Source organism: Argopecten irradians, chromosome 16 (assembly GCF_041381155.1).
Source record: "Argopecten irradians isolate NY chromosome 16, Ai_NY, whole genome shotgun sequence".
In the NCBI taxonomy this organism is placed as follows: Eukaryota; Metazoa; Mollusca; class Bivalvia; order Pectinida; family Pectinidae; genus Argopecten; species Argopecten irradians.
In genome coordinates this window covers 9,279,536-9,304,340 of record NC_091149.1, presented here as the reverse complement: position 1 = coordinate 9,304,340, position 24,805 = coordinate 9,279,536, and the positions used below count along the sequence as shown (strand labels likewise).

Here is a 24,805-nt window from a genome sequence, read left to right as displayed (position 1 = left end):
GAGAAGTGTGTATTTCAGAATGAGAAGTGAGTATTTAAAAATGAGAAGTGTGTATTTAAGGTTGAGAAGTGTGTATTTAAGAATGAGAAGTGTGTATTCAAGAATGAGAAGTGTGTATTTAAGAATGAGAAGTGTGTATTTAAGAATGAGAAGTGTGTATTTAAGGTTGAGAAGTGTGTATTTAAGAATGAGAAGTGTGTATTTAAAAATGAGAAGTGTGTATTTAAGGTTGAGAAGTGTGTATTTCAGAATGAGAAGGGTGTATTTAAGAATGAGAAGTGTGTAATTAAGAATGAGAAGTGTGTATTGAAGGTTGAGAAGTGTGTATTTCAGAATGAGAAGTGAGTATTTAAAAATGAGAAGTGTGTATTTAAGAATGAGAAATGTGTATTTAAGAATGAGAAGTGTGTATTTAAGAATGGGAAGTGTGTATTTAAAATGAGAAGTGTGTATTGAAGGTTGAGAAGCGTGTATTTCAGAATGAGAAGTGTGTATTTAAGAATGAGAAGTGTGTATTTAAGAATGAGAAGTGTGTATTTAAGAATGAGAAGTGTGTATTTAAGAATGAGAAGTGTGTATTTAAGAATGAGAAGTGTGTGTTTAAGAATGAGAAGTGTGTATTTAAGAGTGAGAAGTGTGTATCTAAGAATGAGAAGTGTGTATTTAAGAATGAGAAGTGTGTATTTAAGAATGAGAAGTGTGTATTTAAGAATGAGAAGTGTGTATTTAAGAGTGATAAGTGTGTATTCAAGAGTGGTGAGTGTGAATTTAAGAGTGGAAAGTGTGTATTTAAGAGTGAAAATTTCGTATGTAAGAGTGATAAGTGTGTATTTAAGAGTGGAAAGTGTGTATTTAAGAGTGAAAAGTGCTTATGTAAGAGTGATAAGTGTGTATTTAAGAGTGAAAATTGCATATTTAAAGAGATAAGTGTGTATGTAAGAGTGGAAATTGTGTATTTAAGAGTGAAAAGTGCGTATGTAAGAGTAATAAGTGTGTATTTAAGAGTGGAAAGTGCGTATGGAAGAGTAATAAGTGTGTATTTAAGAGTGAAAAGTGTGTATTTATGAGTGGAAAGTGCGTATGGAAGAGTGATAAGTGTGTATTTAAGAGTGAAAAGTGCATATCAAGAGTGGAAAGTGCGTATGTAAGAGTGAAAAGTGCGTATTTAAGAACAAGAAGTGCGTATTTATGAATGAAAAGTGAGTATTTAAGAGTAAAGAAGTGTGTATTTAAGTGTGAAAAGTGCACTTTTCAGGATTGAAAGTGTGCATTTTAAAGGGTAAGAAAAGGTTTTTTTTTCGCAGCCAGGAACCCTGGCACTATCCATAAACGAGTTTAGGGAAAGTATCGAATTTTGACGCGGGAGAAAAATGAAAAGTTCTGTATAGATCCCGATGTTAATAATCATGTGACTTTATGATGTGTTGAATCACAATCAGACCACCTCGCCCATTTAGAATTGCGAACGGAGAAAATGAAGAGTGATCCGATTGTGTTGAATATATGAAAATCAATCTAAAAAAAAATCCGGTGGGGAATCCCACGGTTTTGGTATTGATGTATCTTAATGTAATTAATATCTATATGCATGAAGAAACGCTTAACTGTTCATAGTAATGTAACTACATTTTGAAGGATTCTAAATATAGAATGTCATTTTTTCATTAATCTACTGGAGATTTGATCGTGAATTTTAGGTTTAACACTAGACGAAGTCAAGATATATGCATGTGTGTATATTGGGAGATTAGCTGTGGTATATTCGCACAGTACTGGTGTGTCATTGCGATAGAGAAATTCTCTCCTTGCAGTTGGATGAAATGAAAATTACATGTTACTTGAAAACGTGATTTCTATACAGTAGAAACTAGAAACTTCGGGCGTGTCATCGCCCAGAGTTAAAAAAAAAACCCAGAGCTTTCTTCTTTGCAAGGGCGAAGCGTCCTTTAACCAAAAGGGAATATCTTTCTTCGGTGTGATAAAGAGATTTGTAACCAAAACATATCTGTTCCATATAGCACTACCATTATTCAACGAATATCAACAAAATTCAAATATACATCCAACACATATAAATGTAGAGGTATATAATACATGGTTATACATCTTAACAATATGTACAAGGTTTATTTTGGTGCGAGATGACGTATATTGTAAGATACTAACCAGTTAACCGGGTATTGTATCTATTCTGCAAACAAATAAGAATCGACAAACGTCACGAAATTTGGTGATTCAAGGGCAATAACTCTTACATACGATCTTGTGAAAATGCCAGACTATAGCTTGGGCGTTTTTCTCTATACACAGATTTCCGTCCCTGCATTTCTGGAAACTTTTAGTATTGTATGTGTATTTACAAGGATTTATAAGTGAGAAGGATTCGTGACTGTCTCTTTACATTACTAAACACCACGCGAGACGCCTATGATCCGGGAATAAAAACCGTTTTTCTCAACAAATACTTGTCTTATCGAGTCAAACGAAACACCATTGTAAAGTTTATTAAATTTCACGACGTATATTACTTGCTTTAAAGACGGAATATTTAAAGGATATGTCTTAAATTTTCGTTAAAAATAATCGGCAGCTCATGAAATGACGGCCCCGCTTCAGAAAGTAAGACGGTAACCCTCGCACCCACAAGCTACATCAAAGGATGCGCCGGCGGATATCAAAGGAAAATCAGTCGTCGCCGAACGTCACGGTCAGTGCACAAACACAAAAGCGCCTGCCTTGGACTTCCCCAAAACCCAGTGTGACTTATCCTTCTCATTTACGTCCTTGGTATTTAGAATATGATTTAATTCGTGTTGAAGCATCACCATTTGTCAAGAAATAAATGTTGATAACACTAGTAATGTACAATATTTAACAACCACAGGGTCCTGGCACGAAAATTTTTAACCAATAGTATACATACATATATTATAGTATCAAGGGTTTGAACTCGGCGGTCGAGAAAAACGGACCTTTTTTTTAAACCTTGATTATTTTAATAAATGGGTTCTATACAACATTTACGGATATCTTACCTTAAAGAGACATAATTTATCTTTCCATTGAGTGCTTGATGAACAAAATTGGCCAAGTATTGACGAAGTTATGGCTTGATGAATCGGGAAATTTACGAAAAATATGCTAGGTAGACATTTCCCTGTCCGGTCGAAATGTCGTCTCGGCTCTAATGGGCACCTCAAAAACCAAGCCAAAATCACAAAATCTACGCTTGTGGTGGTAAACAGTACCCATAACTGTGTTCATCCACAATCGCCTTTGGAGGTGTCATGACCCGTACTTTGTAGAAACTACATTTAAACATCGTGTAGCTCACTTACTTTAACCGTCACCGCCATGTTCATTTTTCTCTCGGAACGCTTCTCGACTTTACATATCATGACTACATTATGCAAATTATGTTATGTTGTGCTTGTCGGTAAACTCGAGAGGCGTCCCGAAGAACAAATGAACATGGCGGTGACGGTTAAAGTAAGTGAGCTACACGATGTTTAAATGGAGTTTCTACAAAGTACGGGTCATGACACCTCCAAAGGAGATTGTGGATGAACACAGTTATGGGTATTGTTTACCACCACAAGCGTAGATTTTGTGATTTTGGCTTGGTTTTTGAGGTGCCCATTAGAGCCGAGACGACATTTCGACCGGACAGGAAATGTCTACCTAGCATATTTTCCGTAAATTTCCCGATTCATCAAGCCATATCTTCGTCAATACTTGGCCAATTTTGTTCATCAAGCACTCAATGGAAAGATAAATTATTTCTCTTTAAGGTAAGGTATCCTTCAATGTTGTATAGAACCCATTTATTAAAATAATCACGGTTTTAAAAAAATAAGTCCGTTTTTTCTCGACCGCCGAGTTCATACCCTTGATACTATATATATATATATATCTTGATACTATAATATATATATATATACTGTTAGTTTAAAAAAGGTGTGCCAGGTCCCTGTGTTAACAACAGTGATGATAAATACAGTGATGTTGTGAAAATAGTCTATACGTTACACAGACTCTAGCTGGCTCATTCCGCGCCATCACTCCCCACTCAGGCTCCAGCTCACTCGGCACTTCAGCATCACCAATAATCACATTTCAAGCTCATTCGGTAACTCACTGTCGATTAGTCACTCATTCTACAATAACTTCTATTTATATCGTCACTTACAAAGTGGAGTAGGGATATTTTCATAAAATATATTATTTCTCTGCGAAGGCAATCCCGGTAAGTCTGATTTCATTCGATTATGCATACCTATATATATATACCCTCGTGATACTAGTGATTTCTACTACTAACCCCATCGATTTCAGCAACGATGGATTAATCAGGTCCATGATAGTTTGGCTTGTTACAATGATGACATATAATAATATTTTCTTGTATTTATATATGATTTATGGAAATATTGATTTAAATGTATCATAAATTGTTTTATGAAGAAAATGTATAAACGAGATACGCGTACGAATCATTACACATTAATTATTTATTATGATTGACAATCATTATTACATTAATTATAAAGTGAATTATAAATCAGTGATAGTAAAGATGAATAAACAATTAAATAAATACACCAAAGACACAATATCCACCAACAACAGGGATGATGAATGTGGTTGGTATTGTCTTGAAAGTTTGTCAGATTCGGTCGTGAACGCGGTTCTAAACCAAGAAAGACTTAAGTTTGAAATCCTGCTGGAAATCCATCTTCAGGACATTATGTGTAGTAATTATTGATACTTTTTGGGACCTCAAATGTAATTAACCATTCACAACAAATAATCTGTGTAATATGTGTTGTACGATATGGACATAGATGCTGTCAGGCAAAGAAATTTCTAAAAAAAAACCAAAAAAAAAAACCATAAAAAATCATTAATGTTTCTTATTAAAGTTTCCGATTCACTTATAGCAAGTCTATACCTATTTCGATCTAGTTTTAACATCTAACTAACCAAGGACGTAGATGAGAACAAAAATATTTAAGTCCCTGAGACATATTTTCTGCGAACCATCGATATCATAGACTGTGAGAGTGTGTGTTACACAAGTGCTTATTTATAAGCGAGATCTAGGTCCTTGGTGCTCTATGAAAACGTTAAAATAGCCATTCTACAAGTAACAAGTCGAGATGTCGATGACTTTTCTTTAATAATACTTATAAGACGCTGAATGAAATTGAAGGTGATATATCTAAACTCCCAATATCCGTATGTAGGCTTATACATATGCACTACATAGATATCAACTGATTTTTCCTTCAAGGCCTAATTTAGAAAAAAAATGGGGGAAAATCCTGTTAACGTTGTGAACCATGCAGTTATAAATCAAAGTCAAGATGGACGGTTATGATTGGTAACTTTTGATTAAAAAGAGAAGAACATGTATATGAAGGATTTATACGTCCTTGATTTATATGAATACAGAACAGAGCAGAAAGCGGAACTGAGTTCAAAATTTCCCGCGTTAAAAAATACGAAACCACTGCTAGAAACACAGACGGTAGCTCAACATTACAATCAATACTACTTCCGGTTGTCTTGTCCACATTTTCTACCGATTTCTTGTGCAATCGTGATTCGTTTATGGTGATTTAAGACAACTAACATGCCTCCAAAAGCCAAGAAAGATGGACCAAGCAAGAAGACAGTGGAAAAGAAAAAGGAGAAAATCATTGAAGTAAACTATCAGTCGAATACTTGATATATCATATTGAGCGCCGAAATCTTGTCCAACGTGCACATGTCACATTCATAACTGATCCATCATATTGTTAGAGATTTTTAGTTTAGTATCATCAAATTTCTTTGTTTATGTATCTGGTCTCCGTTGTATTATTGAAATATGTTGTTTTATTGATGTTTCGATGTATTGATAACGACAAGGTAAACAAAAGAACAGAAACAATAGGTCTTAAATCGTACAAATCGGAAGGCTTAGTAGGAAAACTTTATTTATTATACACATGTTACGAATAACACAGGACAAACTTTTGATACTAATAGGTCGAAAAGACCATCAAATTACGTATTATAATCAAACTAGTCTATAGCTAGAGCCTATATTGTAGCCCAAATTGGTTATAAATTTGTTGCTAAAAATAGCTCATTATTGCCCATTGAAATGTGTTGATTGGATTAAATATTGTCAAGTGCCATGTAAGTTGTAAATTAAATTCTTATTTGCTCTCTAAAGTCAATAAGTTAAGCAAATCAACTATCATATTCAATGTTCTGGTTGTCTAAGGTTTGGTCATCCTTGATACTCAAGGGGTTCCAATTATAATTACTACACCCCAGGACTATCTCATAGAAAAACTAAAAACTGAATGCAACATCACAGAACAGGTAATATAGTCATTTGATGTATGCCAAAGAGCCATGTAACAGTACACTATGCAGGGATTTTTCTACAGTAGAATCTGGGGCCGAATAAAGGACCCATTCCCCTTCGAAAATTTAGCTAAAAATTCCCAATCTAAAATTGAAAGTCTGAGTGATGTCATTCTTGGTCGACTACAATGATTGAATGAACACTACAGGCAACTTGAAATATTTCAGATGTACAATAAATAAACAGTTAAATCATAAAATAGTGTTTTTCTTTATTTAGTCATTTTTTTCCAATTTCATGTTATGCCGTGTAAAATTTCCCAATTTGATGGACCCTGGACCCTGTAAAAAAACTGTAGGAAAATCCCTGCTATGGTCGACTGTGTGGCTTTTAAGTAGGGCGTCACTCTCTCTGTAGTCCTCAAAGAAAATGTTTGCAGGCCTGTGATTGGTTCAGATTTGTTCCCCTGAGGTGCCTTCAGTTTTACTATGAGATAGTACAAGGATGTAGAAATCGCAAGTGTTCGGAACCCCGGGGACTATTGTGGATGGCATGTATATGCATAGTGACACACTAAAATGCAGCTCCTGTACATGCTGGTACCGTATTTGACCCAATAAGTGCCCAGAGTGCTTGAAATGAATATTGAAAATTAAATGGACAGCCTGGCACTTTGTGAACCAAGTTTGAATTAGCCTTTCATAAAAATATTGCACTAAGTCAGCCATATAAATCCATTGGTAATAATTCACTTACAACATATATGATACTAGATATATATTATCACATTTGTGCAAGATTTGTTTCCATTGGTGATGGAATGATGTTAAAAAGATGATTTCCCGCACTAAGCCATTTCAGCAGGAAGATTGCAAATGGTTATGTTCTATCACTACTGGAGATACTAGTCCTGAACAAACATGAACGGGTATCATTGCATGGTATGTGAATAAGTCACTTTGTAAAAAGAAATCTAATGAAAATGTTCATATTTTCATGATCTGTCTGCATATAATTTGAGGTAAGAAAAAATCAGGTCGAATAAGGGGTTAGGGTGCACGTGCCTATAGGGATAAGGGGACTTATTCGATTCAGTATGGTATAGATAGGATTTCCTTAGCTTTGTCTATGGTGGTATAGTAAATAAATTTCACAAAATATAGAGTCTTTAATTTATTTTTAAGACTGCAGTCCTCATCTTAAATCCTATTCTAGGTAATCTCCCATTCATTTAATTTTGAGTCTATCGCTTTGGAAAACATTATTTTATTAGGAAAGGATTCTAGAATATATTAAAAGTGATTTACATACATGGGACTTACCTAGACAAGTCCTGACCCTAAGATCATGAAATGGTCTAAAGTCTAAAACAGTCTTAAGTTTAAGCTTGTATTATATTTAGCCAATCACAGATGACGTCACAAAAAATTAGTCACTTTTTATTAGCTAAGCAAAAACTTCTGTTTTACGATCCTTGGGCCTGGATTCACAACTCCCTGTGGGACTCACCAAAATTTTGAAAATCCTCTATATTTCTTTGTATGGGGATTCATCAAAATTTTTAAAATTACCAGTAGTGCATTAAAAAAACCTTCATAAATTTCTGTATTAATGTCTCTATCATTTTTTGTAGGATAAAACATTTGGCCTGAAGAACAAGAAGGGAGCCAAGCAGCAGAAGTTCATCAGTAATGTCACAAACCAGGTCAAACAGGGCAACGTCAAAGCTTCTAGGGTATGTGGTGTAGGATATCAAACCTGGTCAAACAGGGCAATGTCAAAGCTTCTAGGATATGTGGTGTAGGGTATCAAACCTGGTCAAACAGGGCAACCTCAAAGCTTCTAGGGTATGTGGTGTAAGGTATCAGAACAGCTAGAACGTCTGTTGTAAAGTTCATATATGAAGCCTTTATCTTTCACTCGCAGAAGATTTTTTTCCCAATGCAATTTTATAGATTTTCTTAAATTAATTTAATAGTAACTTGAAAAAGTCAATAACAGTGAAAAAAGGGCAAAGGAAGACTAAAGTTGAGAAAAATGGTGTTAAGAAATCGAGTATAATTTCTTATGAAATATAAAAAAAAAAATCAATCAAAATCCCCCTGCATGTGTATAAATTATATTATTTAAAAGAATCATAAAACATCCTATCTACTGGCTATGTCTGTGTTGACGTTTCCAATTTTAGAACTTTGCTAAATTTAGACAGGGCTTTTCCATAATTTTAATGGTCAAAACTGGACAACATATAAGCAGAGCTAGACTGTCGTTTTGATATGTAAGGACATTCAGAAGGCCAATGAACGCATTTATACTTGTTTTCTTTGCCTGACTATTTGTCACATATTTTCTCAACATCAAAGCCATTGGTCACATTCCCACAGCAGTGGAAAAAAAAACCCAGAGTGAAATTTTCCTTTAGATATTGAGAATGTTTCGTTTGATGATTCATATGTAGAACTAAATGCACCTTTATCTTTTGATTACACAGGCCGCAGACCCATTCATGGAAAGCAAAAAGAAAAAAGAAGAAAAGGCAAAGGAGAAAGATCTTCTGAATACTCTGTTTAAGCCTGTACAAACAGTATCTAAAGGTAACATGGGTATTTTCTTATTAGATTTAGATCTAGACTTCTTTTATTTTACAAATGAAAAGCAAGTTCAGCAATTCAAGAGAATTGACTGCTCACCTTTTGCAAAGCCTTCGAAGGCTCTGGATTCTGTCCCTTGACCAAAATACACGATAGTCTATTAAAATGGTAGTTTCTGCTCTTGCTTAGCGCTCAGCATAAAACCAGCGAGTCCCAGAAAAAAACTCCAACCAGTGATCAGTACCTGGTATCTGCTCCCTATGGGATTCAAACTCAAGATTCATAGGTAGACATTGGACAGCTTGTGCTAAAATACCTGAATAGCTTAACCACTCGATCATCTAAAGCCCCTGTAAAAGGGGGGAAAACGTTCTTTCTCAATCAATCGAGAAAAACACATGCAATTCCATGTCAATATGAAATTCTTTGATTCATTCACTCATTCTCCCCTATTTACACATTTAGACCCTTCTTAATTAAGGACTTGAACATTCCATTGTGAATTTTGAGGGGTGTTTGAGTTAAGTGATTCTTTTGTTAATAGGTGCTGATCCCAAGTCTGTTCTCTGTGCGTTCTATAAACAAGGACAGTGTACGAAGGGAGCCAAGTGTAAATTTTCTCACGACTTAGCATTGGATAGGAAAGGAGAGAAACGTAACCTCTACGAGGATTCTCGGGACGAAGGTAAAGTCAATAGAGTTATCTCTCCTTGTTGTGTTAGGAACCAAATAAATTCTCTCAAGACTTAGCATTGGATAAAAAACGAGGGAAACACAATCTTTAGGAAGATTTTGGGGATAAAGGTATAGTAAATAGAATTATCTCCCCTTGTTATGTTAGAAGCCAAATGTAAATTCTCTCACAACTTAGCATTGGATAGGGAATGAGAGAAAGGCAACCTGTACAAGGATTCTTGGGACGAAGGAACAGTAATTAGAGTTATGTCCCCTTGTTATTTTAGTGTTGTCCTGTTATCTATGAAATACAAGATGAAACTCAACCTATCCAATCATTAATTCATGTTTTTATTAATGATTAATTAAGTGGTTAATGAAACTTATTGTAAATAAATAAATAATGTTAAAATAGTCATAAATATATCTAAGTTCAGTGATTTTTCTCCTTATATAACTGGGGTCGTTTACCGACCCCATTCCCAATGCCAAACCCCCCTATTTTTTTCCCAATTACAATGAAAAATTCCCAAATCAAATTGCTGAAAACCAAATAAATCCCTCCACTCATCTAATCTAAAAAAAACACTACTTTGAAACTGTTGTGATGGTCGTCACCTTTTGATGAATTGATACAGTTTACTGTTTTACAATATCTTATCACCTATAATACCATGTTAAGTAATGAGTAACTTTTTCCCAAAACTGCTCTTTTTGCATTTTAAAATTCCCAATTTGTTACAAAAACATTTTCCCCAAAATACCCTGAAAAATCACTGAAGTTATAATCACTCTTTCAATTTTGTTTAAATTGTTTTCATCTCAGACACCATGGATAATTGGGATGAGAACAAGTTGGAAGAAGTTGTTGCTAAAAAACACGGAGAGAATGAAAAAGCCAAACCAAAAACTGCTATCGTGAGTAGAAGGAATCTTTGTTTTGTGAAGTCATTTGTGTTAGGTATAAATACAATTTCTTAATGATATGATTTGTTTATTGTTTACAAATGAACAACAATATTTCTGTTTTACAAAGACATTTAAAATCAAAACGTAATATTGTCAGTTCATTCAAACACAAATGTTCAAAGTTAAACTTTTATTTGACTAATTTTGAGTTTCATGAAAACCTCAAATATAATAAAAAAAATAATGATTATAGGTATGTACTATGATAGTTTGATTTAAATAATTTAAGTCAATATTCTCTAATTCAACATTTCATATATGTATTTCAGTAATGTTTATTTCAAACTTTCCTTTCAGATTTGTAAACATTTCTTGGATGCTGTTGAAAACTACAAATATGGATGGTTTTGGGAATGTCCGAATGGAAAAAATTGTCATTATCGGCATTGTTTACCACAAGGTATAATTGTTACAAGATTTTTAACATGTCATACATACATGTACAGTACTTAATGCGTCTAACATTCCCTCGAAACGAACGCGAAACGCAAAACGCAAACGAAATGTTAAACGAAAACGAACGAAAACGCAAACAAAAAACGAAAAACCCAAACGAAAAACGAATAGCGTAAAACGAAAAACGCGTTTCGTCAAGCGCTAAACGCAAAACGAAAAACGCAAACGAAAAACGAAAAACGTAAACGAAGTGAAAGCGTGACCGGAAGACCAGAATGCAATCATAAATGTCGATCGGGACTTCGGTAGCTTAGTGATCCGGATTCTGAAAGCGATGTCTATTTTACGTTCGCAATTTTGATTTAGTACGATTTATCATTATGAAAAATATATCTTGTCTTAGAAAATATGCAATTGTTATAAATATATTACCAATAAGTATGTGATTACGTATATATATCCAAGCATTAATACATTTTTTTTAACTTATAAAGCGAGATTTTAAAAATAATTATAAAACATGCATGTGTATAAATAGTCTTCAATCAATGCTAGTATTTATAAGTCTGCTCTGAATTTGTCACACATACTAGTACTGTTTTATATAAATTATCAGTTTCAGAAAAGAAAACACTTCAGAAGAACTTCTTATTTTAGTGTAGGTATTGTGAACATGTACGTTTGACTACTGCAAGTATAAACCCTAGGTCTAGCGGTTAGGTAGTTATATTTTACATGTGTATATATATATGGCTCCAGAGGAGGTCCCCGTACCGGCCGTTATATAGATATCAATGTGGACACTCACCTGTAGCATTTACCCGACCCATTTGGAGGTCTTATATAAATTTGCTTTATAATTCACGGACAACACATGTACAACACTCTACCCCTCTCCATCCCCACTCCCCCTCTCGATTTACCTGCTTTCATTTATACCATTTGTTATTTGACAGCGGCATATTTTGATTTTGTGTCAACTTGTATCACACCTGGTCAAGTGCAGTCACCCATGAACAATGGCTCATGATCGCTGATACGTAGCCTCAGACGCGCACGGCCCCTCACATGTTTATTTAGGCTACGATGTATAATACGCGTACGTGACCCCGTGCATGTACATGTACCAAAGCATACCACAAAAACAACAATTTTGTGTTATTCTAGTCATTACAGAAAACCAGCTCTATGGTGTTTTATTCCTCGTGTGTTTTGTTACATCAACATACCAATAAAATACATGATCAATCATATCAATGGGCAATACGTGTAAATACAGAGATACAGTTGAATGTACATGTATCAACTGTCAGTTCGTGTTGTATATGTATATATATATAAGTCAATTATGATTTGATATCTATTGACTTCGGTACGTTCTTAATTTCACATAAAATATTTAAAAAAAAAGTATTCGTTGTATGGTTGAGATATTATTAATTGTGTTATTTCATTATTAGAATAGTGTGTATCACTAGAAAATAATGTGATCAAATGCTAACAGTGATGAGTCGGATATAATTTTTTTATAATGTATGCACCAATGAGTTATATCTATATTATGACCAGCAGTACGGCGTCCTGTGGCGTGAGTTCACACCTGTCTGTAATCCCTCAGTCCACTTTATCGAGCCCCGCGGGTGTTACAAGTGTATATTGTACCTGTCCCCCTGTAGCACATACACGTGTATAGCTAGTACTATATAAGACCTTGCAGAAAGGTATACAAATGATCATTACTATCAAACAATGTGTGCAGGTTACACGTATCAAATGTAATTAATGTCTAGATACAAAAGGATTTTTTTTAAAATTTATTTGTGTATGTACATTGTCCAGAACACGTAAATTTATCGGCCTACACCGTCGTTTGACTCCACTTTTAGTTTAGCCAACACATGCGCAGTCAACCATTCCTAATCAAATATCAATGAATAACATCCGGTAAACGAATTGGAACGCAAACGCAAACGAACGAAAGCCAAAACGAATCAAAACGCAAACGAACGCAAACGAAATCGAATCGAAACGCAAACGAACGAAAACGCGAAACGCAAACGAAAAACGCTCGACGAAACAAAACGCAAACGAAACTAAACGAAAGAAACGCAAACGAATCTAAAACGCGTTTGAGGGAATGTTAGACGCATTAAGTACTGTATATAGTTTCTTGTACTTCTGGGCCGTTTTTGTTATACAGTTTGACTGGTTGGATCAAGTTGTTTGTTTATGAATTAAAGACAGATCTGATGATTTCATATTGTTTTCAGATAAGCATCAAAATCTGCAGGTCTGTAAGGATTTATTCTTAGAATAGTTACTTTTACAAATGGTCGAACCAGTTGTTCTGAATAAACGAAAGCGACCCAAGACTGCTGGAAAAAAAATATAAAAAAATTGGATGCTTCCCCTTTCCTTACCAACTCTTCAAAGATTTTAACTACTCAACCTTTTTTTTCATATTTTTTTTTCTGTATGAATCCGTAACTATGTCCTGAAACACGACATTGTAAAATTGTCTATAAAATCTGCTTCTTATTGTTACTTAGAATTATGATAGCTGAATTCAGACAGTACCATAGCGAAAGTAAACAGACAAAAATAACCGAATTTTGTTTCAAATTAGACCTCTGAATTATAATGATGCTCTGTGAGCACAAATTGCAACTAATACATATTAAACTTGACCTAGTTTCATAAACATTTCTTATCGTTAAGAAATTCCACAAATAGATTAAAATACAGATCCATATTGTCACTATTTTAAACCAATTAGGAATTCCATAACTAACATTCTACATGTGATAGAAGTTAAGGAAAACACATATGGATGATTTCATATTTAAGAAATTTCTTAAAACAAAGAATGTTTGTTAAAAACTGGACTCTAGTCATCAAGTCACCAGTTGCTTTTGATTAATAATTTTTGTTTTTACTTGGCATTTAGGTTTTGTATTGAAGAGAGACAAGAAAAAACTCGAAGATAACGAAGAAAAGATTTCTATAGAGGAACTGATTGAAAGAGAGGTTTGTAAACATATATAATGCTTAATTAGTAATCAGGTGTACTGAAAGGTGTTACTATTTTCAGTAGGAAATCTTAGCTCAGTCTATCTTGAACACATTGTATTGCTCTATCTTTTTATAAAGGCCTTCTACCTTTCCGTAACAAAATCAATTCAAACAAAAAAAACCCAATTATAATAACTTAAGAAATTATATGGCTTAAGATAAGGTTAAAACACCAAATAAATGCAAGATTTAAACATAGTCTATGATTACAGTGAAGATTCATTTCACTTTTTCCCCGTCTGACGCATTGATCGTCGACTAAATAGCAATAATTAGGATGATGGATGGAAACATAAGACAATCCGCGTTATGAAATTAACATTTGATATATTTTCGTTAAATTATTCAGAAGGTGATGATACGTGTAGTATTAAAAGTAAGATAACTTTTGCAACTCTACAATATAATCAATCTAGACGTTCTTCATTCCAACCTTAAACATTACAAGCTGTTATTACTGTTCTTGAAGGCATGTTTCATTTTGTGAGCGAAAATAAAGTCATTTTCACTGTAAATCAATATCTACCAACAAGGGCAGGTAACTCTGTAATAGATAAATACAGAATAGCATCATGTGTTGTTGATATATTTCTAAAAGTTCTAGTACCTTGGTATGTTTGTGTGAAGAATAAGGATTAACAATGAACTTTTATATATTGTAAAATATGATTTATAACGAAACTATTAAAGATGCTCCACCGCTGACAAATGGTATTTTTTCACTATCAAAAACAGGAGCAGACGATTTAGTATTTTTCTTCAGTCGTAAAAGTTACTTACTTTACACCATTACCACCATTGAAAAGTTTGAGCTTCTAATTTTACTTCAAGTTAAAAATATGTAAAATAATTAATTGCATCCCGAAAGCACTATATCCTATATGGAATGAAATACTGATTGTGCATGCACCAAAGGCTAAAGAAATTATTATTATTTTTTTTTTTTGTGATAATAAGGCACATATATACACGATTAAACACCAATTATTGTTCAAATAATAAATATCATTCATGCTCTGTTGGTGGTGGAGTATCTTTAAAATCATGTTTTAAAGATGCTCCACTCCTGGCATATCATAAACAATAATCATCATTTGAACCATAACTGATATTTAATCCTGTACATATTTTTCTATAATGTCTAATTATTACAAAAATATATCTAAAATAATTTATCTTGCTTTTGGTACATGCACAATTGGTACTTCATTCTATATAGGCCATAGTGCTATGGAATTTTTTTGGGACACGATTAATTATTTTTGATATTGAAGTAAAATATGAAGCTCAAACTTAATAAGGGTGGTAATGGTGTTAAGTAAGTAAATTTTGTAACTGAAGAAAACTATGAATTTGTCTGTTACTGTTTTTGATAGAGGCTGTGGAGCATCTTTAACAAAATCTGTACTGCATATCTGAATATAGTTTTTGATTTGATTGGCACTTGAGCACAAAAAAAATGTTTAAAAATATGGTTTGATTTTTTAGAGATCGGCACTTGGACACAACACAACTCGGGTCACCTTAGAGACATTTTTGGCATGGAAAGAAAGGAAGGTTTGTTGAATTAAGTCATTAAGAAGGTCTTTACACTTGCTTTCATTAATCAAATTTATTGTATCTATATATATGCTCTATATATTCTACTATATATTATATATTATATTTAATTGATACAATTAATCAATGCATGTATCTGAAATCTAAATAACTTATGCCTGGTATTTTGTAATATAAGATGTTTATGTATACTTTCTTTTATGGTTAAAAACTCAAAAAATATTTTTTCGTGAAAGAAATATTCAGGTTTTTTTCAAGGATTTGAACGAAAGAATTGTTTCATGGAAAGAATTTTTCACTGTTTTTCATGGTGGAGAATTTGCATTACATCAGACATATGTCTATAAGGATCCAGTGTTATATAGAAAACAACTGTTGCTATTACTTCCTTGACCCATTGTACATTACGTCATACTTTAGCGAATAATTTTAATGGTATTGTGTCCTGATGAAGCCCAAACCGCGCAAAACTGATAGATCTACTACCGGAATAAATCTTAAAAACACCCGCCTCCTGCCTGTTTAGATTGTCTCTTCTGAATCTTTACACAAGTTTACATTTTTACATTTCAGCGGAAGGAAAGAATAGCTGCAGACAAGAAATCAATGGATAAAAAGAAATCAGATTTCAAATCTGGAAAAACGACGGGAGTAAGTGAAATCACATATTTTACTGAAAATTTTTATTGGGTGTATGTACATTCCGTATTTGTCAAAATTAGTGCCCATGGTGGTTAAAAAATTATAACAGAGTGGATGCTTATTAGCTAAACGTAACAAAAATGTAAGTTGTGTGTGAAAAACCTGGAAAAAAGTATGCCTATTTTAACTTTTTCTGTTTTCATATTTTATTGATCTATCCCAGTAACATTGACACACTTTATTACGTCATGATTCACATGTGAATGTTTATCACTTACAAAGTCATGTAATAAGGGATTACAAGGGTACAATGCTGATGTTATGAGCATGGGATGGGATGGGGGCACTTGAATTAACTCCTCCAGAAGAGAGGATGGGCGCTTATAGGGGAGGGGCGCTAATTACAACAAATATGGTATGTGTTATTTCCTAGCACCATATATTACTGTTGAATTTTGCAATTTTGTTTGACTTTTCTGTTATTGCCAAAATTGTTCTACGAAATATACCCAATGGCTGATGAATCATATATCATTTAAGTCAGATTGCAAAATTTAAAACCCATAAAATATTATTTTCACTTCGTGCTAGGATGTTAACTCTGTAATATGCAAAGATGGAATAGAAGTAGTCAAAGATTAATATCATAACCAATGCATATTCATGAGAGGACTATATTCATCTAATTTGTGAACTCAAGTCTATTTTGTTTAAATTTTCAGATTAGTGGGAGAGAAATGTTTGAATTCAACCCTGATTTTGTTGCTATGGATGACGATGAGGCTCAGGAAGGAACGTTAGAGAGAGAAGTAGACCCTGATGATGTGAGTTTAATTAAAATATTCATTAAATCAATAAGTTCACATATTACAGACATCTTATATTTTAAAGGAACATTAGGTGGAAATGAAAATTGATTTGCTTTAACCGTTTATTTGTTGTAAGCGTGTACATTATTAACATGTAGTACTGTATTATGAACAGTAAGCTATTAACTTTTTGGACTCTAAAGAATTGATTTGTTTAACAGTGAAAAAGATCAAGGAATAGACCTTCAAGTTCTTATGAAAGTGTCAGTGGAAACATTTATCTTTCCCTATGGGCAGCGTTAAAAATTAACGCCTGTCTGTCTGCCTGAGACCAACGATAGTTGGGCAGATATTTTTGTCCATGTAGCTGGTCCTTTGACCGGCAACTTTTGATCGAGATGGAGGATAAAAGCAAAATTAGCTGTAAAATTGTGGAAAAGTCGAGGATCAGTCTGTACAAAACAAATTTTCGTAATATTCTGGTTTTCAGTCAACTTTGCTGAGAGTGCACGATACTATTCTGGTTATGCAGATATATTTTGATAGTAAAACTATTACATGCATTGCTAGTAAATTTTTGTAATTATGTAAGCAACAAGAATGAATGGTTCCTTTGTAGGGTCTAGTAATTTTTTGGGTCAGTCTGTCCTTAGGACCGACTGGAAAAAATCCTTAAGGGAGAACACTGCCTATGGTTGTGTTGTTTTAATGACAGAAACAGGTTTTAACAGAGGAAAAATTCAAGCTCTTAGAAAAACTGATTATTAAAGGATTTGTGCAGTCAAAAATGATAGTTTCAGTTTATGCTGGAAATGGCTTTATTAGACCGTGTAGAAACCTCTCCATGCCGCGCGCGACCGGAATAACCTGTAAACCGCCAATATCGAGGTCAAATTTTCTGACCACCCGATTATGCATATTTTCTAGCTCTAAACCGTGTGACGTCATAATAGTCCGTGGCTTATAGCAGCTGTACTATAACTGATGTGCTGTCACTTACATCGACGGTCACAGGAAAAGCCGATCAAAGATTTTTTTATGATAACTTTTGAGTGAAGTTAATCGTACAACAACTTTGGCTCGAATATAAATAACTAAAAGAGTGAAATTCGATGTTTCAAATACTCTAATTTATGCTCTAATAGCAGGTATCTTCGTGTAATTATGAAAGAAAATCCACACAGAAATAAAAGTTTCAGATTTTTTATCGAGAAGTTCAGCAACGAATAAGCTTTAATTAGATAATATTTTCCTGTAGTCTGTATCTTTGATACATTGTGAATTGCAAAGTTTGTGACTGTAAAATGAAATTTTACGTAACAATTTAAGAAATCCTTGATTAAAGCATCAAGGATATGATGCTTGACATACGTACACACCAATGATTGATCATTACAAACATTGTGTTGTGTGTTGCTAACCGAATATATCGAGATACATTTATTAAAATACCGTAAAACGTTTCAATATGTGGTAAAAAGAATTTACTTTTGATATTATAAAAGATCAAATAATTGAGATATGAAGCAAAACAAACTATGTTTTCAGACCGTGCGGTCGCTTTCAATTTTCAATTGATATACGAGTAGATACACCGATATTTTAGATATATAATTAGCCATGCCTTTGGTTTGATGGTTATGTAATACCTTGACCACGATGTTGTTTACCTGTACACAACGCCATTCATCGAACTCACCTGTAATTACCTGGCCGCGGGCAATTTGCTATTCGTTGAACTATATCGGGTATTTGCAATTGTCTTACTGTCAATCAGGTAAGGACATCCGTTAATTGGATTGTGATTTGAATTATGGAAACCCCGTACATCTATGCTCTAGGTTTTTTATTGTCACCTCCATTTTTAAAATGAAGATGTAAAAGCAAATGGAAATAAAATATACCTGATCATACCTAGGAATATATATTACATACACACATATATATGTCGTACACAGGTAAAACAAAAATGGAAGGTGACTTATTCAGAAACAAAAATGGTTCTAAGAACTATTTCAACTAAAGGTTTAACTTTAAAAAGTATTCCAGTCTAGTACTGTAATTACGAAATTATAATGCCTGTATACAAGTAATTTCAATTTTCATTTGAACACTTTATATGGTTACTTTTTGGATTTTACGATAAATGTTCATATATCATACTATTAAATCTCGGTATGATATACAAAACGGTCGACAATGAATATACTATTTTAAGGATTTAGTATAATTTTGAAATAATGAATTTAAATCTACACTTAAACTGTAATTTAGGAACATATATCAGAAATACCATTGATGCATTATTGCTTTTTAGTAAACGTTATGGATAAAGTTTCAAAGGCAACAATATAAATATACATATTATTTTCGGTATAACTTTGTTACTGTTACTCCAATATCACATAACTGATAACCGTCCACATTTTATTTTTACCCAAAAACTGTGCCGTGTTTGCATCGTTATAGCAGAAGTTTGAAATAAAAACACGGTTTCTAGGTATATTCATGCTAAATTTTGGGATTTTACTCGTAAAAAGATAGTATTACATTATACTGTTTTTTATTACACTGAAATTTACATCATATACTATCTAAATCTCAGTCCAGACTGATCCGAACATCATTTTGATATCGCTATCAAATTGGACTGATTATCTAATCTAAAGTTTGATATACCGTATGCTTGTTTGAATTTTTGAAGTGGTGTAAATGGAATGTTTTGTGAAACTGAAAACATCTACATCATAAAGCTAGAATAACCATTTACTCGAAAAACTCAAATCTTAGATCTAACGTATACGTATATATGCTGTATACATGTATAGTACTATGCTTACCTTGTGTAGCCGCGGACTACTCTGACATCACAAGACCACGTGACCACCTAGCTCACTATCCCTGAACCGTAGTCGACACTACCCGTAAATCATGACCAAAACAAACCGATAGCGCTAAAAGCTAGGCGATTCGTTGGGTGGGACTTAATTTTTCATTCATCCAAAGCAATATCCTGACGTATTATCAAAAAAAAAATTTGGCTGCACAAATCCTTTAAAGATGCTCCACATCTGAGAGAGAATTAACAATATTTATCATCTGAACAATAACTGTCATATGTTTAACCTTAAATATATGTGTCTACTTAACACAAAAATTCATATAAATAATTTATTTTGCTTTTGGTGACTGCACAATTATTGCTTCATTCCATATCATGACGCAATGAATTATTTTGATATTGAAATAAAATCAGAAACCCAAACATTTCATTGGTGGTAATAGTGTAAAGTAAAAAACTTTTGTAATTTGATTAATTTTATTCGACTGATGAATACAATTTGTCAGCTGTGGAGCATTTTTTTTTCGCCCGCAACGATAATGCCATACTATGGTGTTCCTTTTTTTTTGGGGTGTTGTCGTCAACATTTTACTTTAAAATTTTGCGTTTAGGTCTGTTTCTCAAAGTCCAATCCTAACCAAACTTTAAACATAGCTGGAGGACATCATTATCATCTCAACACACATTATTGCAAGGATGCAGAGGCTGTGAAACTTAGGGATGCTGAACAAACTATTTATAAGACTTGACTAAAGCTTTGTGTTTAGCTGTTTCTTAAAAACTATAAATCCAATCCTAACCCAACTTTAAACATAGCTGGAGGACATCATTATCACCTCAACACACCTAATAGTTGCAGGATTCATTTCAGGGTGTGGCATTCAGAGGCCGTGAAACTTAGTGATGCTAAAGCATACTTAGCTATTTTTCTCAAAAATCATAAGTCTTTTTTAATTTCAGATGTTTTTAAATATTCCATTATAGTTATGTTATAGTTTGTAATAACAACAATGCTGTATGGGCGATAGTAGCAATTAAGCACAATTTTCTTTTTCTATTAGAGTAAAGATAATGATATTGTGGCTTTGTTACATAGGTTGAACACGAGAGAGTGATGGAGCTTAACTTAGAGTCTGTAGCGGGGATGGCACAAATGGTCGACGGCACAGGCACAGTTTCTTCGTCATCTCAGAGACTGGGTGCCACAAGCGGGGCCGGTGACTCCACGGAAACTGCAGCCAGCAAAGCAGATGGTATGTGAAAGGGTAGTGAAGGCTGATTGCTTAACATATATTCGATATAGCTGGTTACTAGCTCACTTGGCCCGAAGCAATCAGGGAAAACAGTGGTAAATTCTTGAAATCGCTACTAGTCATAGATTTCTGCATGGATTGTAACTAATTTGGCCAGAAATATAGTTTGGTGGAGAAGGGAAACAGAGTTTGTATAAATCTTAGCTATGACCCCTTGAGATGGGGCCCAATATGGGAAATTGAAGTTTCGGAAAATTAGAATTTTTTTCTGCGTTAAGCAATGATTGATTAAAAACATTCAGCAATCAGTTATCAAAATATATTGAACTTTCGAACAGTTAATGAAATAAACCAGATTACGTTTCTAACAATTTTTGATCACTTGATGAGTTTTTTTTTTTTCTACAGAAAATATTCATGTTTTCCCCCACAGTTCACTTTAAATGTGTTTTTGGTTTCTCTATCTACAGAAAGTGAGGAAGGCAAGTTAGATTTAGCAGGAGCATTACCACCAAAATCACACACACCAGACACAGACGAGGCGATAGCAGCAGCCATGGCGGCGACGGTAAATGGGGATGCAATAGAGATTGACGAAGCTCTCTTTGATGGAGAAGACCTCGATCTGGTCGACGAAGACTTGGACACGTTAGATTTGTCCGATTAACTTCAGACTCTGTTACAGTTACCTCAGTTTGGATTAAGATTATGCCTTGGATAAAAAAGACATTTTCCTCTGAATTCTAACACAGCATTGAGAATTTCACCCCTGGCATTTGATATTGGACTGTTCCATTCCATGAACTGGAAGAGTTCAAATGTGTCTTCAGGGGTGAATAGGTTGAATTTTCGCCATCAGACATTGATATTGATGCGTCCTTCACTACATGATTATGTAATGATGATGGAATTATGGAATTGATTCGTGTCAATGATGATTGACGGATCCATCTATCCAACAGCTCAATCTATATCTGTGACATATTGACACTGAATACATGAACTCTGATTGGGATATCTAAAATAGAAATATCAAGCAAACGTTTAACAATTTGTGTCTTTTAAGATTATGAGAACATGCCTATTGCGCAGAAATCAATTTATTTATGCACATGCTACTGCTTATCATGTTTTTCCTACATGCTTTTAAATGAGGCATTAAAAAAGTTTATATGGAATTTACCCCTGTAATTTAATGATAGAATGTTCCAATTATATAATTGGAATAGTTCAAATGTACTGTGTAGGGGTGATTGAGTCAGTTAACTTGTGATTTATGATAAAAAAATCATGGTTATGGGATAAAATAGTTTCATAGTGAAAAACATGACGTTTGTGGAAAAAAATTATGTTTTATTTCTTCTCATTTGCCAATTCTATGTTGTTCTTTCTACCCCTCTACTATGTCATAGCAAAACTCAAGGCACTGTATGTATGCAACAGCAGATGAGGCAGGTAGTTTGGTCCTTTGGATCAAATAACTGGACTGTGATTGACTGTTTGGCTTTATAGTTGGTGTCACTCTCTAGAATGTCATCATCTTCAAAGGTCAATATTCTTCTCCTGAAGTGTTATCAGTTTTGCTATGACATACCGTATTCAAGGGATGGATATTACAACAGTAATATTGTGGAATATTGAGGATGATTCTGTGACTTTTTTCTGCTATATATTATACTAAAATTAAGGAATACATGAATGATGTTTCTAGTATTGATATGAGAATATTTGAATTTGTAAGATATTTTATTGTCTGCAAGATTTTAAAAGACAGTGTCAAAGTTTATTGAGTGGAATTATTTCTACCCCTTGAGTAAAATTCCTGCAAATAAAATGAGAAAGGTTGTGACGTTGTTGTTGGTATCTAACTATGATAGATTACATATACCTTATTTGACCCAATAAAGCCCATGCGCCCCTCCCCCTTTTTGAGGTCTTAATTTCAATCGCTCAGGCATAAACCAAAACTACACAAAACTGAGTAGATTTGCATATTATAAGCGTCTTATTCAAAGCACATTTATATTTTTAGCTCACCTGGCCCGAAGGGCCGGTGAGCTTATGTCATGGCGCGGCGTCCGTCGTCCGTCGGCGTCCGTCGGCGTCCGTCTGTCCGTCAACATTTCCTTTAAATCGCTACTAGTCATAGAGTTCTGAATGGATTATAACCAAATTTGGCCATAAACATCCTTGGGGGAAGGGGAACAGAACTTGTATAAATTTTGGCTCTGACCCTCCAGGGGCAGAAGGGGCGGGGCCCAATGGGGGAAATTGAGGTAAATCCTTTAAATCGCTACTAGTCATAGAGTTCTACATGAATTGTAACCAAATTTGGCGACAAACATCCTTGGAGGAAGGGGAACAGAACTTGTATAAAGTTTTGCTCTGGTCCCTCGAGGGCAGGAGGGGCGGGGCCCAATAGGGGAAATAGAGGTAAATCCTTTAAATCGCTACTAGTCATAGAGTTCTGAATGGAATGTAACCAAATTTGGCCACAAACATCCTTGGGGGGATGGGAACAGAACTTGTATAAATTTTGGCTCTGGTCCCTCGGGGGCAGGAGGGGCGGGGCCCAAAAGGGGAAATAGAGGTAAATCCTTTAAATCGCTACTAGTCATAGAGTTCTACATGGATTGTAACCAAATTTGGCCACAAACATCCTTGGAGGAAGGGGAACAGAACTTGTATAAAGTTTTGCTCTGGTCCCTCGGGGGCAGGAGGGGCGGGGCCCAATAGGGGAAATAGAGGTAAATTCTATAAATCGCTACTTGTCCTCGAGTTCTACATGGATTGTAACCAAATTTGGCCACAAACATCCTTGGGGAAAGGGGAACAGAACTTGTATAAATTTTGGCTCTGACCCCCCAGGGGCAGGAGGGGCGGGGCCCAATAGGGGAAATAGAGGTAAATCATTTAAATCGCTACTAGTCATAGAGTTCTGAATGGAATGTAACCAAATTTGGCCACAAACATCCTTGGGGGAAGAGGAACAGAACTTGTATAAATTTTGGCTCTGGTCCCTCAGGGGCAGGATGGGCGGGGCCCAATAGGGGAAATAGAGGTAAATTCTATAAATCGCTACTTGTCCTAGAGTTCTGCATGGATTGTAACCAAATTTGGCCACAAACATCCTTGGGGGAAGGGGAACAGAACTTGTATAAAGTTTGGCTCTGATACCCCAGGGGCAGGAGGGGTGGGGCCCAATAGGGGATTTAGAGGTTAATATTAAAATTCCTTCAGAAAAGAAACAATGAACCTGTATTCAGAACATTACTTGGCATTGCAAACCAGGTGAGCGATACAGGCCCTCTGGGCCTCTTGTTTTCAAATTTTTAAACCCTCTGGGCGCTTATTGGGTCGAATACGTTATATAATTCTATTGGAGCTATCAACAGCAGAAGTTTTGGTGCTAATACAAGACTGAATGGTACTAACTTATTAACGTATTTAACATAATTAGTGACCAGGGAGTTTAAAAATTGTAACAAAGGGGCGCTTATTTGGGAACCAAAATGTAAGTTGTGATTGAAAAATCAGCCATATTTTAACTCTTTCTGTACTCTTGACTTATTAATCTGTGATAGTAAACATACATATGCCTTTTACCACATTATAACGTTGTGATTCACATGTGA

General features: G+C 34.4%; 1 protein-coding gene across 2 annotated transcripts; it reads left to right on the top strand.

Annotated features, from left to right (window-relative positions):
- The first annotated feature begins 5,544 nt into the window (after nt 1-5,544).
- Nucleotides 5,545-23,016, top strand: LOC138310336 (zinc finger CCCH domain-containing protein 15-like). Of its 2 annotated transcripts, XM_069251514.1 has the most exons (12): nt 5,545-5,707; nt 7,995-8,096; nt 8,853-8,955; nt 9,497-9,637; nt 10,454-10,545; nt 10,894-10,996; nt 13,940-14,019; nt 15,553-15,621; nt 16,198-16,275; nt 16,989-17,090; nt 21,014-21,170; nt 21,641-23,016. In XM_069251514.1, exons 1-12 carry the CDS (start codon nt 5,636-5,638, stop codon nt 21,835-21,837), a joined length of 1,296 nt encoding a protein of 431 aa, XP_069107615.1. In that variant the 5' UTR covers nt 5,545-5,635; the 3' UTR covers nt 21,838-23,016. The 2 variants fall into 2 exon arrangements, with proteins under 2 accessions (XP_069107615.1, XP_069107616.1); XM_069251515.1 differs by lacking the exons at nt 5,545-5,707; nt 7,995-8,096 and adding an exon at nt 8,140-8,208.
- The last annotated feature ends 1,789 nt before the right edge of the window (nt 23,017-24,805 follow it).